This window comes from Oryctolagus cuniculus, chromosome 11 (assembly GCF_964237555.1).
Source record: "Oryctolagus cuniculus chromosome 11, mOryCun1.1, whole genome shotgun sequence".
NCBI classification, from domain to species: Eukaryota; Metazoa; Chordata; class Mammalia; order Lagomorpha; family Leporidae; genus Oryctolagus; species Oryctolagus cuniculus.
Genome location: NC_091442.1, coordinates 45,176,200 through 45,193,243, shown reverse-complemented (window position 1 = coordinate 45,193,243; position 17,044 = coordinate 45,176,200). Strand labels below are relative to the sequence as shown.

At 45.9% G+C, this 17,044-nt stretch overlaps 1 protein-coding gene across 11 annotated transcripts in view; it reads left to right on the top strand.

Moving 5' to 3' along the window:
• The window catches only part of RALGAPA2 (Ral GTPase activating protein catalytic subunit alpha 2), a 328,989-nt gene that overhangs the window by 89,697 nt on the left and 222,248 nt on the right, over positions 1–17,044 (top strand). For all 11 annotated transcript variants that reach the window (XR_007919407.2, XM_070052134.1, XM_070052133.1 and 8 more), the window contains 4 exons: positions 5,189–5,356; positions 6,241–6,378; positions 11,002–11,150; positions 15,266–15,377. Coding sequence is in view for 10 of the 11 variants with exons in the window: in XM_070052134.1 (XP_069908235.1) it covers positions 5,189–5,356; positions 6,241–6,378; positions 11,002–11,150; positions 15,266–15,377 (567 nt within the window). In the remaining variant the exon portion in view is untranslated. The remainder of the gene's footprint in view (positions 1–5,188; positions 5,357–6,240; positions 6,379–11,001; positions 11,151–15,265; positions 15,378–17,044) is intronic.

Below are 17,044 nucleotides of genomic sequence, written 5' to 3'. Positions count from 1 at the left end.
AGTGTCATCATCCTCAGGTCAATGCTAAGGATGAAAGTACACTGCTTCCCTCTTGTGCAGAGGCTTTGAATATGGTTAACTTTTGTTTATAATTTCTATATGAGAATGAATTCATTCTTATATGAGAAGCTGGAACAAGTTGGAAACAACAACAGGTAATTTAAGCTACAAGGAAGCTGCTAAACTCTTTGAACATACTCCCTCAAAGGAAGTTGAACGATTAATTGGAACTCTTATTTTTATATCCTGGGAAGAGGACTAACCTAGCATTCCAGGACAGCAGGGGGGAAATGAAATGATCTTAAACTTTTCAAAAAGTGTTTATCTCCTTTACAGGGTTCTTTGAGAGTCTGAATAAAGAATGACAAGGAAGGAACATTCCCTTGTATGACCGTGTTTTCAAAGCAGATGGCAAGAGGCACAGGCCCACGTTAGAAAGAAGAGCAGGTGTCTCCCGAACAAGTGGCAGTAAGGAAGCCAAACAGTAGCTGGGGATAGAGGAGTGGTAGTCGTATCCTGTCTGGAACAACAGCAGCCACCCCTCTGACAGTAATTCTTTTTTTTTTTTTCTCTAAGATTTATTTATTTTTTTGAGAGGCCGAGTTAGAGAGAGAGAGAGAGACAGATCTTCCATCTGCTACTTCACTCCCCAGATGGCCACAGCGGGAGGAGCTGAGCCAATCCGAAGCTAGGAGCTTCTTCTGGGTCTCCACATGGGTGCAGAGGCCCAAGTGCTTGGTGCTTGGACCATCTTCCACTTCCTTCCCAGGCCAAAAGCAGAGAGCTGGATTGGAAGTGGAGCAACTGAGACATGAACCGGCGCCCATATGGGATGTCGGTGCCACAGGCGGAGGTTTAGCCCACTATACCACAGCACCGGGCCCCCTTTGACAGTAATTCTACACTTGATCTTAGCCAAAAGGCCGAGAAGCGATTGACAGATAGCAGTTCTAACTGATGGAAATGTCAGAGTTCCAGCAGAGTACTGAAGATGAAAAATGCAAAAATGGATCTCTTGCAAAAGGTAAAAGAAGATGACAGGAGTTGGACATGAGGAGTCTTTGTCTGGTGTTGCTGCTATCGGGAGATGCTGCCCTAATGATGAATTGTATGGCTTCCATCCCCAGAAAGTCAGGGAGAACTAAACCAATCGAGTGAAATACACATGGGTTTTGGGAACCACTGCTCCAGAGTAAATCTCACTTCAGTCTAATGGGAAAGAAGAGGAAATAATTGCACCACTGGACAGAGATTAAACACCCTAAAGTTACTTTGCCTGGGCCTTGAGGATCTCAGCGTAAAAGCAGTCCTGTATCTCTTTGGCAGACAGGACCTCAACAAACAGCAACAAAGACGCAGTGAGAAAATGAGAAAGCTAAACACAAGGGAAAGCGGCCACATCCATTTCAACTCGCCGCGGGCTTTGGTGAGACTGCACCTTGCTTCCGACCGCTCTGCAGCCCACCTCTAGGAACCCTCGCCTCACCTCCTGCCTCAGCTTGCTTGTTGTCCTTTCCCATTCCCTAGAGCTTGAGAAGGCCGGGTGAACACAGCTTAGGAAGTGCCCGAGGCAGAGAGGTGGTGACGCCAAGCACCACTTGGTACTGCCTGGGAAGAGGGCTGTGGCGCCCGGGCCACCGAGTGCTTACAGGGCTGGAGCTGACATTCCTGATGTGTCACCCAGGAGACTGTATCCTGCTGACAGTGTTGACCATCCTTGTTGGGATGGGTGCTGGGTGCTGACCTCTGCCAGCTCTTTACCCACCATCTCATCTTCTTCACTTGGTGAGGGTGCGAGAGGCGTTGGAAGGAAGGATGTGAGGGCACCAGGCCTCCATTTTCACCCCTCTCTCCTCCTTTCTCATTTTCTTTTTCTCTTACGATGTTTCTATGATGCCCATGCTTCTTTAAGGATTGATCGAGTTTTCTCTTTCTCTTCTGGACTGGAGCCGTGGCAGAAGCTGTGAAACTTAGGCCATCTGACTCTCAGGTTTTGCTGATTCCAAACTTCTTTTCAGAGGATTGTTTTCCCATAAGTAGAATCTGTTTTCTGGATCTTGAGTTCTTGCTGATATTTTCAGGGCATGAGTGAAGTGTTTTGGGATAGAGATTAGAGATCCCCAACCTTTGTCATGGAGGAGTTTGTTTGTTTCGGACTCACTATGCTGACTCCGGCCAGCTTTGCAGAAGCAATACGTTTGCAGCAAAAGGGCCAGCCAGGAGTCAAATTGTAAAGGAGGTAGTTAGTATCCTAACTCTTTCAAATGAGGTATCCTGAGCTGTCATAGGCACAGCAGGTGTCCCCATCTCAGATTCCTGCTCTGAACTGACCTAAAGGAGTTCAGTGACCTTCAGAAACAAGAGTTTTCAGGTTGTTCTCCTTGCCCAGGGGATCTCAGATTTCCCAGAACAGCATGGAGGAGCTGGCACATCCTGAGACCCCAAAGATTCTGTGCTGTATCTTTCTCTGACTCTTTATGTTTTAGATATACTCTCCTAAATTGCATGCGAACATTTTTGATTGGAGCCCTATTCCATTTGCATGTAACACAGCAACTGCTGTCAATGGGTCTGAGTCTACTGTTCTGCTTTTCACTTTCTAGTTGTATTGGCTTCTTTCAGGCTACTTGTTTTTAGTATCACATTTTCCTCCTATAGTCAGATAAGTGGTTTCACACTCATTTGTAATTATTTTATGAAGATTTAAGTATTTACTTATTTGAAAAGCAGGGTGATGGAGAGAGAGAAAGAGAGACAGAGAGAGAGACAGAGATCCTTCATCTACTGGTTCACTCCCCAAGTGGCTGCAAAAGCCAGGGCTGGGCCAGGCCAAGAGCCAAGACCCTGCAGCTCCATTCTGGTCTCCCACATGGGTGGCAGGGACCCAAGTACTTGGGTCATCATCTATCACCTGACCAAGTGCTTTAGCAAGGAGCTGAATCAGAAGTGGAGCAGCCGGGACATGAACTGGCACTCTGATAGGGGATGCTGGTGTCGCAAGCAGTGGATTAACCCAATGTCAGCCCCTTATATAAATATTTGAGTGGTTAGTTAATAAAATACATTCCTAATTTAAAATCTAGCATTAATTTCAAATTTTACCTGTTAGTATGCACATTAGTTGTATTTACTCATTCTCAGTTTATATACTATTGTTATATATTTGAATTTCTGGTTACGAATATATCCTACCTTTCAGAACTATTATAATTATTTTATTCAGTTTTTTTATTCATTTAGATTTACCCAAATTCTTTTTGTTGCATTTAGTCTTTCCTAAATTTCTTTTATTAAAAAATGATTTATTTTATTGGAAAGGCAGAATTACACAGAGAGAGGGAGAGACAAAGACTGAGAGAGATCTTCTGTCCACTGGTTCACTCCCCAAATGGCTGCATCAGCCGGGGCTGGGCCAGGCCAAAGCCAGGAGCCAGGAGCTTCTTCCAGCTCTCCCACATGGGTGCAGGGTCCAAGGACTTGGGCCATCTTCTACTGCTTTCCCAGGCACATTCACAGGGAGTTGGGTTGGAAGTGGAGCAGCCTGAATTCAAACCAGTACTCATATGGGATGTGAGTGCTGCAGGCAGAGGTCTAACCCACTGCGCCACAGCGTCAATTCCTCCCACATTTCTGACCTGGAATAATTTCCTTTCTGCCTAAAGAATAGTTTTAGTATTTTCCTTAGGTCATCTCTCTTGGTAACAGATTTTCTCATTTTTTTAATCTGGAATTTTTTTTGAAGATTTATTTATTCATTTGAAAGTCAGAGTTGCAGAGAGAGAGGGAGAGTCAGAGAGAGAGAGAAAATTAGAATGGGGATACTGGCATACCTTGTCATACTTTTTGCTTGGTTGATCTTTCTGAGCTTACATATCAGATTATGTGATACATTGATACTGTGTAGTCTTGTTATAACACAGACTCTTCTGTTCTGGAACTTGGTGTGATCTGCCCACCATTCGTGGAAACTTATGTATTGCATGAACCTCTGGTAAATTGAAATCTGCCTGTAATTGGATCTCATGGCATGATCCTTAACAATAATGTTAAAAAAAAAAAAAAGTTTGAGAAGCTTGAGATAAGACCTGAGTTTGTGTCCAGCTAACTTTGTAACCTTGAGAAAATGCTCTCCAGTGCTCTGCCCCTCGGTGTTGTCACGTTGGTGTTGAAGCAGGCAGCTGAGTTGGGGTAACCTCTCCTTCCTGCTCCCTTTTCATACAGCAGTGGTTCTTAGTTAAATGGCAAACGCAAATGGAAAATGCATTTCCCTTTAAGTTTTCTTGTCTATGTTTAAATCAAAATCCTGGTTTGCAGAGGTGTAAGGGAATTCCTTAACGTTAACAAAGTTCCTGTAAATATGCACAGTGGCTCCTGTTGATACGGGTAGCTGTACTCAGTGGTGTCCTGATTAAGGTTGATCAACTGGCTGTCAGAAAAGAAAAGAACAGATAAAGCCCTGATTTGAAGCATTTGCCAACTTAGTGATGTCTGTTGTCTATCACCTATTTCTGATTTGTTGGGAAAATTTTCAGATGGTATAATTATAATTGTTTTATGCAGCCAATTAAAATATCAGTATAGGCATGATTTATTGGTTAATTTTTTGGAAAAATTATTCAAGTAGAGAAGTTACTTTTTTTATTTTTTTTTAACAGGCAGAGTGGACAGTGAGAGAGAGAGACAGAGAGAAAAGTCTTCCTTTTGCCGTTGGTTCACCCTCCAATGGCCACCGCGGCCGGTGCACTGCACTGATCCGAAGGCAGGAGCCAGGTGCTTCTCCTGGTCTCCCATGGGGTGCAGGGCCCAAGCACATGGGCCATCCTCCACTGCACTCCCGGGCTATAGCAGAGAGCTGGCCTGGAAGAGGGGCAACCGGGACAGAATCTGGCGCCCCAACTGGGACTAGAACCCTGTGTGCTGGTGCCTCAAGGCGGAGGATTAGCCTATTGAGCCGTGGTGCCGGCTGAGAAGTTACTTTTAAACTATATTATTTTGGATGGCCAATCACGTGTATTTTTCCTCAGATAACCTGTGTGTGTACCATCTATGTGGCCCTGGATAGTATAGTTACAGGCTGTATATTTCAAAGTCTGAAATCGGGGATGGCCATTGGAAGTATCTATCTCACGGCTCCATAGTGACCTGAGTTTGTGTGCAATTAACAGGACGTTTTCTCTTTTCCTTTCAGGCATTTCTGCTGCCTTCCTGTGAGATAGCTGTAACAAGGAAAGTAGTTCAAGTGTACAGAAAGTGGATCCTCCAGGACAAACCTGTGTTCATGGAGGAACCGGATACAAAAGATGCTGCCCAAGAAGATACTGAAAAATTGGGCTTTTCAGAAACTGATAGTAAGGAGGTAATTTCATCAGCTGTCTCTGGAGTTGGAAGTGCAAATATACCTGCTCAGGCAGTGGATCTCTTTCTGACCTGCCCAATGCCCCTCTGAGAGGCGGCTTCTGGTCTGTCTTCTAGAATAGCTATCTCCTAACCCCCACGCTAGGGTCACATGCACGCTGCAGCTTCCTCAGTCACTGTGGCCAAAGAGTTGTTTAGTAAGCCACCTTACTTTACACATCTCTACATGAGACTGAAAAGTGTGACTGTCTTCTCCCTAAGCTGTTTGAATTAGAAGAGTTTTGGAGAAATGAAATTTGGCAGACTTTGCTCATGCAGTGGACTACGTCAGAAGCGGTTGTGTGTTGCACCCTGGGAAGGAGTGACCGCACGGCCAGGGCTACCTCCATCATGAGCCTGGCCGCAGCTCTGAGTGCCATCCTCCTGTCAGATAAAGCCAGAGGTTGGATAAATCTAAAATGATGGAGTGGAGCACCTTCCTAAAACATTAAAGCAACTTTAGTTGTATTTGTATTTCTGGCTTGTTATTTTAAAATTAATTTAGAATGTTGAAAAATTCCTACCCATAAATATCTGTATCAGTTCCATAATTTTGGATTTTCTGTATTGGTGAAATCCTTCCAGTGATGAGATTGGAAAGAATAGGTCCACAAACAGAATTCATCACTTGGTTTAAAGGCCCGTGTTCCATACCCCGTCAGTCACGGGACACACATGACTCGCTCCTTCAGCACACCGTAAGTGCTAAGCACGACTTTAGGTACCAGGGGAAGAGTGATGAAATGATAGAGAAGATGTTTGCCCTCCTGGACTCATTTTTTCGGTGACTCCGTGGAATCCAACATGCAAATGTGTCTCTGTTAACCGCATCCTTCTTTCTCCAAGGCCCCGACGGAAGGTTCGGGTCATAAGCGCTCTTCCAGCTGGGGGCGCAGCTACTCCTTCACGAGCGCCATGAGCAGAGGGTGCGTGACAGAGGAGGACAACACAAACGTGCGAGCCGGGGCCCAGGCTCTGCTGCAGGTGTGTGACGGGCCGTGACACGCGGACTGCCCAGAGCTGCGGTCATTGAGAATGTTTTGTTTATTGACGATAATGTTGGAGAAACATAATGATATTTTTGCCATCTGTCAGTAAACAACTCTGACTTTTTCTTTCTCTTTTGTTTTTGATTAATTTATTTATTCGAAGGGCAGAGATACAGAGAAAGAGGAGAGAGATGTAGAGATCTTCCATCTGCTGGTTCACTCCCCAAATGGCCACAACAGATGGGGCTACGCCAGGCTGAAGCCAGGGTCTTCCTCTAGGTCACCCATGTGGGTGGCAGGGACCCAAGCACTTGGGCCATCTTCCACTGCCTTCCCAGGCACATTAGCAGGAGCTGGATTGGAAGTGGAGCAGCTGGGACTCAAACCGGCATCCGTGTGGGATGGACCTTGTACTCCACAGTGCAGGCCCCAACAACTCTTAAATTTTCATCCCAGTTTTAAAGTCAAAGAAGACTTAAGAACTGGTTGCAGTTTTTTGAGAGGAATCATTACATAGTGATTGTGAAATAACTGACATTTTAATCTAAAAGTATTTTCCAAACATATCCCGGTGGTTAGCCAGGACTCTTGGACACCGATTTGCATGGCTTAGTCATTACAGATGGGTATTCTGGGGGCTGGCATGGTGGTACAGAGAGTTAAGCCACAGCCTGTAGCATGGGCATCCCATTTCAGAGTGCCTGTTCGAGTCCTGGATGCTCCGCTTCCCATCCAGCTCCCTGCTAATGCACCTGGGAAGGAAGCAGAAGATAGCTCAAGTGCTTGGGGCCCTGCACCCATGTGGGGTACCTGGATGAAGCTCCTGGCTCCTGACTTCTGCCTGGCCCAGCCCTGACTGTTGCTGCCTTTAGGGGTGTGAGCCAACAGATGAAAGTTCTCCTATGTCCCTTCCTCTCTCTCTGTCACTCTGCCTTTTGGATAAATAAAATAAATCCTTAGAAAAAATGGATATTTCAAAAATTGGTAGAAAAATGGAATTAAAAGATAAGTTTATTTTGGTGTAAAAAGTTCTGAAAACCATGCATAATATTTATTTTCCACAGACTTTTTGGAGACCTTTTGTATAATCTTATAAACAATATTTTTCTTAAAAATTGCATGTTTTGGGAGCCAGCATTGTGGTATAGCAGCTAAAACCTGCTGCCTGCAGGACCAGCATCCCATATGGGTGCCAGTTTGTTTCCTGGCTGTTCCACTTCTGATCCAGCTCCCTGCTATGGCCTGGGAAAGCAGCAGAAGATGGCCCAAGTGTTTGGGCCCCTGCACCCCTGTGGGAGACCTGGATGAAGCTCCTGGCTCCTGGCGTTGGCCTGGCTCAGCTCTGGCTGTTGCACCCATCTGGGGACTAAACCAATGGATGGAAGATATCTCTCTCTATTTCTTCCTCTCTCTCTATAGCTTTTTCAAGTAAGTCAATCTTTTTTTTTTAAAAAGAACCATGTTTTTTAAAAAAGATTTATTTATTTATTTAAAGGCAGAGAGGGACAAAGAGATATCTTCCATCTTTTGGTTCACTCACCAAATGGCTGCAATGGCTGGGGCTTGACCGGCCCAAATCCAGGAGCCTGGAACTCCATCCCAGCCTTTCACATGGGTGGCAGGGGCCCAAGTATTTGGGCCATCATCTGCTGCTTTCCCAGCCACATTAGCGGAAGCTGGATTGGAAATGGAGCTACCGGGATTCAAACCGGCACTCCAATATGGGATACAGGTGTCACAAGTCGTGGCTTAAACCACTGTGCCATGTCACAAGCGCCCCCAGATGGCCTGTGTTTATGGAGGACAATGAGCAATGAGGTAGTTTTTAGATACCTGTCTTAAGGAATATATGGGAGAACTGATATTGCCTGGGATCGTTGGAAAGGGCAGCTTCAGCCTATCACTTAACCTTCCTGGACCCAGGATTTTATCTCAAAAATGGGGGTTAGGAGGTTACCTCTCAGGCCCTGTTCAACTTGAAGGTTATTAGAAGTGTAAGTGAAAACACTGTGTGCTTCTCAATCACCTGCTCCTCGGCCCTCTCCTTGCCCCTTCATCCAGGTCTTTGGCCGTATCGGGTGGGCCTCCCACATAGAAGCCAGGTGCGGAGTCTGTGACGCAAGGGGGTAGCGCGCATGTTGCACAGTTTTACATGATGCTGTGTTTGTCATCTGATAGTCTTCATGATCATGGGGTCCGTTTTCTTTTTCAGCCGATTGGCATTTTACCATATTCATGATTTTCTCATCTTCCATTGAAAATCAGCAACGTGGTATTCTTTAAAATACACAACCACTGGGTTGGGCACTTGCCCTGTTGGCTAAGGAGCCAACTAAGATGCCTGCATCCACAGGGAAGCACCTGAGGTCAGTGCGTGCCTCTGGCACCTGAGTGCAGCTTCCTGCCAGGTAGACCCTAAGAGGCAACAGTGATGGCTCCAGCAGTTGGGTCCCTGCCAGACGTGACTTAGGTTCCCACCTCCTGACTTCTCTGCAGTCCAGGCCCAGCCCTTGTAGCATTTGGGTAGTGAACTAGCAGATAGCTGTGGGCTCTCTCCGTCTCTCCGCCTCTCAGCTAGGTACATTTTTTTAAAGTTGAGAAAAACATAGTCACTAAAACTAAACTACAGCTGCTGCACTTGTTAATCAGAAAGTTATTTTTTTCTTAGTTGAAAGCTAGTAAATTCTTTGTGATTTATGTCATCACTTAGCAACTCCTATGTTACAGTGCTTATTTAATGGTTCTTCTTAGAAAATTGGGACATGTTGCTTGCCTTTTTTTTTTTTTTTTTTTTTTTTTTTTTTTTTTTTTTGATAGGCAGAGTGGACAGTGAGAGAGAGAGACAGAGAGAAAGGTCTTCCTTTGCCGTTGGTTCACCCTCCAATGGCCACCGCGGCTGGCGCACCGCACTGAGCCGATGGCAGGAGCCAGGTGCTTCTCCTGGTCTCCCATGGGGTGCAGGGCCCAAGCACATGGGCCATCCTCCACTGCACTCCCGGGCTATAGCAGAGAGCTGGCCTGGAAGAGGGGCAACCGGGACAGAATCCAGCGCCCCGACCGGGACTAGAACCCGGTGTGCCAGCGCCGCAGGCGGAGGATTAGCCTAGTGAGCCACGGCGCCGGCAACATGTTGCTCTTTAATTTTGCAAAAGATAACCTTAGAGGTTGTCTACATTATAGTTCCCCCCTTGCCTTTTGAGTATATTAATTTCAATCAGGCTGGTTATTTATTTTGAGATGTGATTGTTAATGCATTTCATCCACAGATGAGCCAGAAAAGTTCTCTTTGCTCCCAAATCCTCTGAGTGTGTGCTGTTGGGCACACAGGAGAACTATGAGGAAGTGTACCCCGGGCAGCTGGAGCAGGTCCAGCCTCAGACCTGATTGACAACAGAATGTCTGAAGTGGATGGAGCCCTGAGTCATGACTCTGCGGAGTGGCCTCCTGTGTTTCCGCCTGGATCAGGTCCTTTCACATTGTCTGCTGGGGTTCCCCTGTTGGCAAGGACGGGGAACTTGCACCCTGCGGGCCTGATCCAGGGCATAGAGAGTAGTTGACTGATTAGCTGAACTTTTTTTTTTGAATCTCAGTTTTTGCAAGAAGTCGCTCACATTTTATATTCTTCTAAAAATACATTTCTCATAATAAAAGCATGCACTCCTGGGAGTTGTGCGGCATCCCGGCATACTGCTGCACCTCCAGGCCCTCACCTCTGTTGTCTGGTGCTGGCCACGCTTGTCAGGAATCAGGAGTTCATGTCCTGGGGGAGTCAGCAAGAATCCTGTGGTTCTGTCTGGCCATTATCCGACCCTTCCTCCTGTTCTCCTCCTCTCCCTGCACCCAGCATTGCTCATCTAAACACAATGATCTTATCTACACACACACACACACACACACACACACCCCGTCTTCTTTTTGTTGATTGTCAGAAAGAAGTCTCAAAAAAAAGCTCTTCTGACTCATAAAATTTTTAAAGTTGCAGTTTTTCCTTAGGAAAAGGCCATGTCGATATCTTGGTATTTAAATGATTCTAAGGGGTGAACTAAGATAAAAAAAAAACTTTTTAAAAATGTAGTTATTTGAAAGGCAAAAAGACAAGAGAGGGAGAGAGAAAAGGCGAGATCTTCAATCTTTTTAAAAATGTAGTTATTTGAAAGGCAAAAAGACAAGAGAGGGAGAGAGAAAAGGCGAGATCTTCAATCCATTGGTTCACACCCCAACTGCCGGCAAAACCAGGTCTAGACCAGGCTGAAGTCAGGAGCCAGGAACTCCATCCAGGTGTCCCATGTGGGTGGCAGGGACCTACGTAGTTGGCCATCACCTGCTGCCTCTCTGACATAAGCAGGAAGCTGGATTGGAAGCATGGAGTAGCTGGGACTGGAACCAGGCACTCTGATATGGAATGTGGGTATCCCAAGCTGTGGCTTAACCATGCCTGCTGTTAAAAAAGTCTTGAATATGTGTTTGGTACCACTTGCTATATTGAAACAGAATCTGTGTAGAAATAACTCAAAGGTGATTTATAGGTAGAATGAAATTAATATCGTTATTTTAGGCAAAATTTGTTCAGATGTATATATTTAATTACACTTTCTAATCCAAAACTGTTGATTTTAAGGTGTTTTTGACAAATGCTGCAAACGTCTTTTTGTTGGAACCATGTGCTGAAGTTCCCATGCTCTTGAAAGAACAAGTTGATGCTTGTAAAGCCGTTTTAATTATTTTTAGGCGCATGATAATGGAGCTTACAATGAATAAAAAGACATGGTAAGCTTATTTCAAATTAATTAACATTGAAAAACAGATGTTTCTGGTTTTTGAGCATAATTAAAAAGTTAAAGTTTCCATTTACTTCGTGGCTTTACAAAGTTAACAAAAAGATGCTAATCAGTCTTTTGTGACAGCTTCTCTGAATTATGAAGAAGGTAAGGACCCAGGGCTTTGATAGTCCTTTGTTTTCATTATTGTCTTGAAAAATGCTCTTGAACTAAGAATAAGTCATCCTGTTACTTAATAGTAGATTTTTCCATTCAAAACTGTCAGCAGACATGGTTTTCAGGAAAAGCAGCAACTGATGTCTTATAATATTCTTCCCGTGCCCAGGAGAGTTTGTTAATTTCCCTAAAACATTGTAAACTGGTTTTTATTGCTTCAGACTTAATGTTGTAAGTTCATTTTGGAAAAACAATTATTTTAAGTGATAAAATATCAAAGTGACTAATCAAATAGTACAGTCAGACATGTAGTGGCATCATTAAAAGTTCAAAGCTTTCTCCTTCCCTTTCATCTTGGTTTTTGGTTTTATAGTATCCCTGAAGGTTAACAATGCGTTGGAGTCCACACTCCCTCCCCTCCCCTGCACCGACCGTGCGCTTCGTATTCTGGGTGGTTCTCAGCAACAGACCAGAAGGCCTCAGAGTTACTCTCCTCTCCTTCCTCTTCCCCACGTGCTGAGAAGGCCGCCTCCCCGTCCTGTCTTGGAAATGCCTCTAAGTCCTGTGCTTCGTGGGCGCCTGCCGCTCAGCCACCAGCCCCTGCCCACCTGGCTGGGATCCACATTCCTCGGTGCTCTTCTACTTCAGGCCAGCGGGTGGCAGCCTTCCCTTCCTGGACATCCCTGGGGAGTCCTCTTCGCTACCTCTCTCTTCCCGCTGCCCTGGAGTCTGCACAAAGGGTGCTTTGCACAGAGTCTCTTTGCACTTGGTGGAATACCCCCTAGGGATGTGGGAGCTAGCTGGGGCTGTGGGCTCCCTAGTTCAGTCCTTTTCATTTGCGAGAGGGAAACGGTGGGTCCAGAGGAACCCTGTGTTGCAGAAAGTACACAGATACAAGAGTCACAAAGTGATGACGCAACAGGAACATTCCAGTGGCCTCCTCCCCAGACTTTTAAATGTAGCACTGCTTGCTAAGTAGGTGTTAAGGCTCGGCGTATTACAGTGATGCGCAGTACGATCTAAACAGACATGAGTACCACATCAGTAATACTGACAGTAATGAGAAGTGCTGGTGTGCTCTCAACTGAAATATTGCGCCTCGATACCCTGGTTGTATCAGTGGTATTGTTCATGGTTCTCCCTTTGAAACCTCTATGAATTCTGCATGCCACTGTAGCCACAGTATGAGTATCTCCGTGCTTTGGGGTAACTTTTTATTTTCTTGAAAATTCTAGGAAATAAAATTAAGCAGTTCTGTTCTTTTCTAATTCGGAAGATTTCCAGGTAAAAGTATTAAATAAAAAAAAAATCTGGGCATTGCTGAAAATACTCCCTGAAGAAGAGTCCATAGAGTAGTGAAAGGCATGTGAGCTGCTTCTATGACAGATCTTGTGTCTGTGAGCACCAGACGAGCCCTTGTTCCACTCCTACACACGTCTCTCCTTCCCCTCCTCCCTCCCTAACTCCTTTCCTTCCCCCCAAAAATAACCACTGAGCCTCCACTATACCGTTAGAGTGGAGAGTGAGCCTTCTGAGGCCATGTTCTGCTAGAATAGCCTCATAAGCAGTTTCAGGTGGTACTGAGTGCTGGGAAGAGCAGTGATGTGGGGGAAGGGGTCAGGGAGTCTTGGGCTGGATGGGTGTTGCCCAATGTGGAGGCCAGGGGCTTTGTGTTTATCAGGTGTCAGGGAAGCTCCTTCCCAGCAGAGCCCCAAGGAAGGAGAGAGGAGCCAGGAGGTCGTCTGGGGGAAGAACATTCCTGTAGAAGGAACAGCAGGTGCAAGAAGTCCTGGTGTAGGGAGAAGGAATGTGTATTCAGGCAGGAGCAGAGAGAGTGTGGGAGGGGAAGCTGCAAGCAGGCAGGCCAGAGCTGGGCTACACAGGCCTTGCAGAACATGATGAGGGCACAGGCCACTGCCTTGCACATGCTCCAGAGTTCTCTGCCAGGTGGGAAATAGTACAGAGAAGCCCCAAGTCCACGGCCACAGAGGGTGAGGGCTCAGGCCTGGGCTGTAGCCAGAGCCGTGGTAAGAAGAGGTCCTGGGATGGTGGATGCGCAAACGTATCAGCTGTGTGAGAGCATAGCGGTAAGGTAAATAGTAAGGAACGCAGAAGCCCTCACTCCTCTGGACACAACGACAGTTAGCTGCCTAATGTCATGCGTTCCCAGAGAAGTCTGTGAGTAGGAGGGGCCGAAAGTCAGTGTCGCACGAAATAGGAAGAAACCTGCTGCAGCCAAAGCCAGCATCTCTCTCCTGTTAGCAGAGATTCTTCCAAACTCTGGACGGCTTTCTCACTTTCCTGTTTGTGCAGAAGACTCTGCATGGAACTTCCTGGCTTCCCAAGATTCATAGATTCAGAAATTGAATTACCTCTCTTTTTGTCAGCCCTTATTTTCGTCACCTTTGCGCTTTTTGATAAAATTTATCACCAAGATTTTTTGTGAAACTTAGGCTGTCTGTCATTCTCATCCCATTTGCATGATGGGCGCACAGCTCCTTGTGTGGATGAAGTGTTTGTCATGGTGTTGCATGCATCATTAGTATAAGCAGGCATTGGTGAAACTGGGTGTTGCTCTCCCCTCCTTGTGACAGGGACATGGGTGCCCTGACTGTGGTGAGTGACAGGCTGTCTCCACCTCTACCGTGTCTTCCCGGATTCTCTTCTTCAGAGTTGCTGTCCCACTTCACGCATATGTGCCTAGACCGTCCACACTTGAAAATGCTCCCTCTTCACACTTGTGGAACCCACAGGCGGCATATAGGGACAGGCAAAGAGATGGAATTTGTACAGTGAGAGCGTATGCCAACCAAAATCAGACAGCGTCAGCTACAAAGAAGGCAGGAGCTTCTCAGAGTCACGCTCCCATGAACAGTTTAATGAGATTCAGCATTGCATACAAAACGCTCTTCTGCCATGCAGAGACCTGAGAAAAGTATGAGCGAACTATGATTTAGGCGTCTTATGATGTAACCAAGGTTAATTCATGCCATTCCCAACTTTTTCACTGAAGAATGACAAGGTCATGGAGAGAGTAGTGAAGATGAACAAATAGAATAATAGAATATACCAACCCCAGAAGTGCAGAGTGATTTTCCTTCATTACATAGGAAAGAGACCATGTTCTGTGTTCCCACAGAACCTAGGGAAAGACCAAGAGAGCAGGCACTGTGACGTGAGGACTGGAAGTTAGCTGTAAGAAAGAACGCCCTTCAGTTGTAAAACTCTGAGTGCTGTGGTTAGCAGTGTGATGTTGTCTCTGCACAGGAGTGTTTTATGATCTCCAGAGACCTTCCACAGCAAGTCCCCTCTGCAGGAGCACCGGAGCGCTGGCACATTGTGTGCCCACATTGCAGGTGTCCTGGTTGCTCCCTGCGGTGCCCTGTGCAGAGCCGGTGTCCTCCAGGCACAAGCTCAGCGCCTGTCAGTGTCCACTCACGACCTGTGGGAGGACCGTGTGGCTCTGCCACGCTGTAATGTGTGGACTGCATCTGTTCTCAGAATAAAAACCAGAAGGTCCACTGTATTTTTTCTCACAAAGCTAGGTAGGGGGATCTTCCAGGTTAAGTAAAATACTGGATGGGGAAATTAAAGACTGCTACATAAAATTCTCAGAGGCACAGCCTTTCACTGAGTGCCTTACCAGGTACCTTCAAGGTGCCAGCATGCCTGGGGAAAACCATCTTTTGCCTCCCTCTTGCCAGGGGAGAAAATCAAGCTGGGAGTGTCTTCTCATGCCTGTGGCTGTGGACATGGGAGGTGTTTGTAGAATAGTCATAAATCACAAGTAGGATTTTCATTATGTAATTGGCATTCAGATTTTAACAATTGCAATACATGATTTGTCAATGATGCTGGATTCTTAAGAGAATTTCTCGTACCTGTAATTATGTTAAAGTGCTTTGGAGATGTGGTTATTAATATAAGCTTTTGTTTTGGGTGGCCTAGGGAGCAGATGTTGCAAATACTACTCAGGATAACAGAAGCTGTCATGCAGAAGCCAAAGGAAAAACAAATAAAGGACTTGTTTGCCCAGAGCTTGGCAGGGTTACTATTTAGGGTAAGTCTTTTTTATTAAAACACTGGAAATATAAGAAGTTAATCAGGTTTTACAGCAAATTAGTTTTAATCATTGCAAATTTTAAGAACAACACTAAACTAACTTGGAATTTCTAGAATTTTAATTATAATTTTTCCTTCTTAGCTTTGTCCTTGAAGGATGTGATATTTTGTTTTGTTTTGTTTTACAATTAGCTGTGGGCTTTTAGGCTTTGCTGCACTCTGCCTCTTTCAATATGCTTGAAAGTGGTAGCAATTAGGAAGATGACCGGAACTGCTGGCCTTGCTGGAGGGCCAGGCAGATTTGGTGAGGTACGAAGCTCGGGAATGGGATAAAACACATGATAGCAATCATGGTGATGGACAGTTGAACTTAACATTACAGGACTGGGGTCACCTGGGAAGGGCGTAGGTGCCATAGAGAGAAGAGGGTCACCTCCTTGCTTGATGGGTGGGCAGGAGCCAGCCAGAGATGCTGAGGAAGGAGGGCAACCAGAAACATGTGCACCGGGGATGCCTGGCAAGAGCAGAGCAGCCAGTTGACCACTGTCTTTGGTGAGGTGTAGGTGTTTGGGAACGTTCCAGAGGAACGAGGCCCCCTTGGAGGGGGTGGGGAGCAGATGGGAGCCAGGTGGTGGAGGGCAGCAGACAGAGACAAGGCTTTCACAGAGGTCTCATGTGGCTCAGAGGAGGAAAGGGGAACTAGCTGGAGTGGGCACCATGTGCGGAGGGCAGGGTTTATGGTCGGTGGTAATCAAGTGTGTTTGCTCACCAGTAGATGTTCCCAGGAGGGAAGACAGCATTGCAAATGTGAAATCACAGATGTATTGGGAAGCTGGCCTGGCCTTCAGTGCCAGGAGAGCGCCAAGGAGACATCTGTGCTTGTGACATGCCACATGATGAGCAGGGTCAGCATGAGTAGGCTGATGTCCGTTGACCCGCTTGGGGAGGAGGAAGTGTCAAAGGGCCTTGAGGGCTGCAGCTAACTGCAACATTGCTGGTATTTGTAGGGTACACAGATGTATGAAGCTCTCTGAACAAGAACATTGTGAAAGGTCTCTGGAAAAATCTGATATTCCATGCAAATGAAAGCATTAGTACAATGGGTGAGCCTGACTTGGAACAATGCAGTAGACAAAGCATAGTGGGAAGATAGGGTTGCAGGGAGAAGACACTAACTTCCCTCCCCAGATGACCCGAAGGTGGTTTTGGAGAATATATATTAAGAGCATATTTAGGATACAGATACAACATGTGGGTGAAGGAATCAAAAAGAGAAATCGAAATCATTTCTTTAGAGCTAAATATGTCCCTTGTAATGAAGAGAACTCAATTGTTCCTATTAATGTTCCATAATTTAATGTTAATCTTCTTTGTAGAAGCAATTTGTAAGTCCTCAACAGCCTCCTAAATAGCACCACTTGTCCTCGGATTGCCTTGCCTCCTTAGTGGGTCTGTCAAGTGGCCCTGCACATTCTTTTTTGCTATGGCCTGGAGGGTGGTTCTGACCACTGGTTTGCCTTCCACCTGGACCTGCAGTCACTGTGCTCTGTTTGCTCGCTCAGTAGAGTCTCTCTGTTGGCACCCTCTCATGCTCCCATTGCTAGGACTGGGCTGCCAGGTGGACATGAACCGAAGCCAGTGTCAGGCTGACCAGTACTTGGGTTT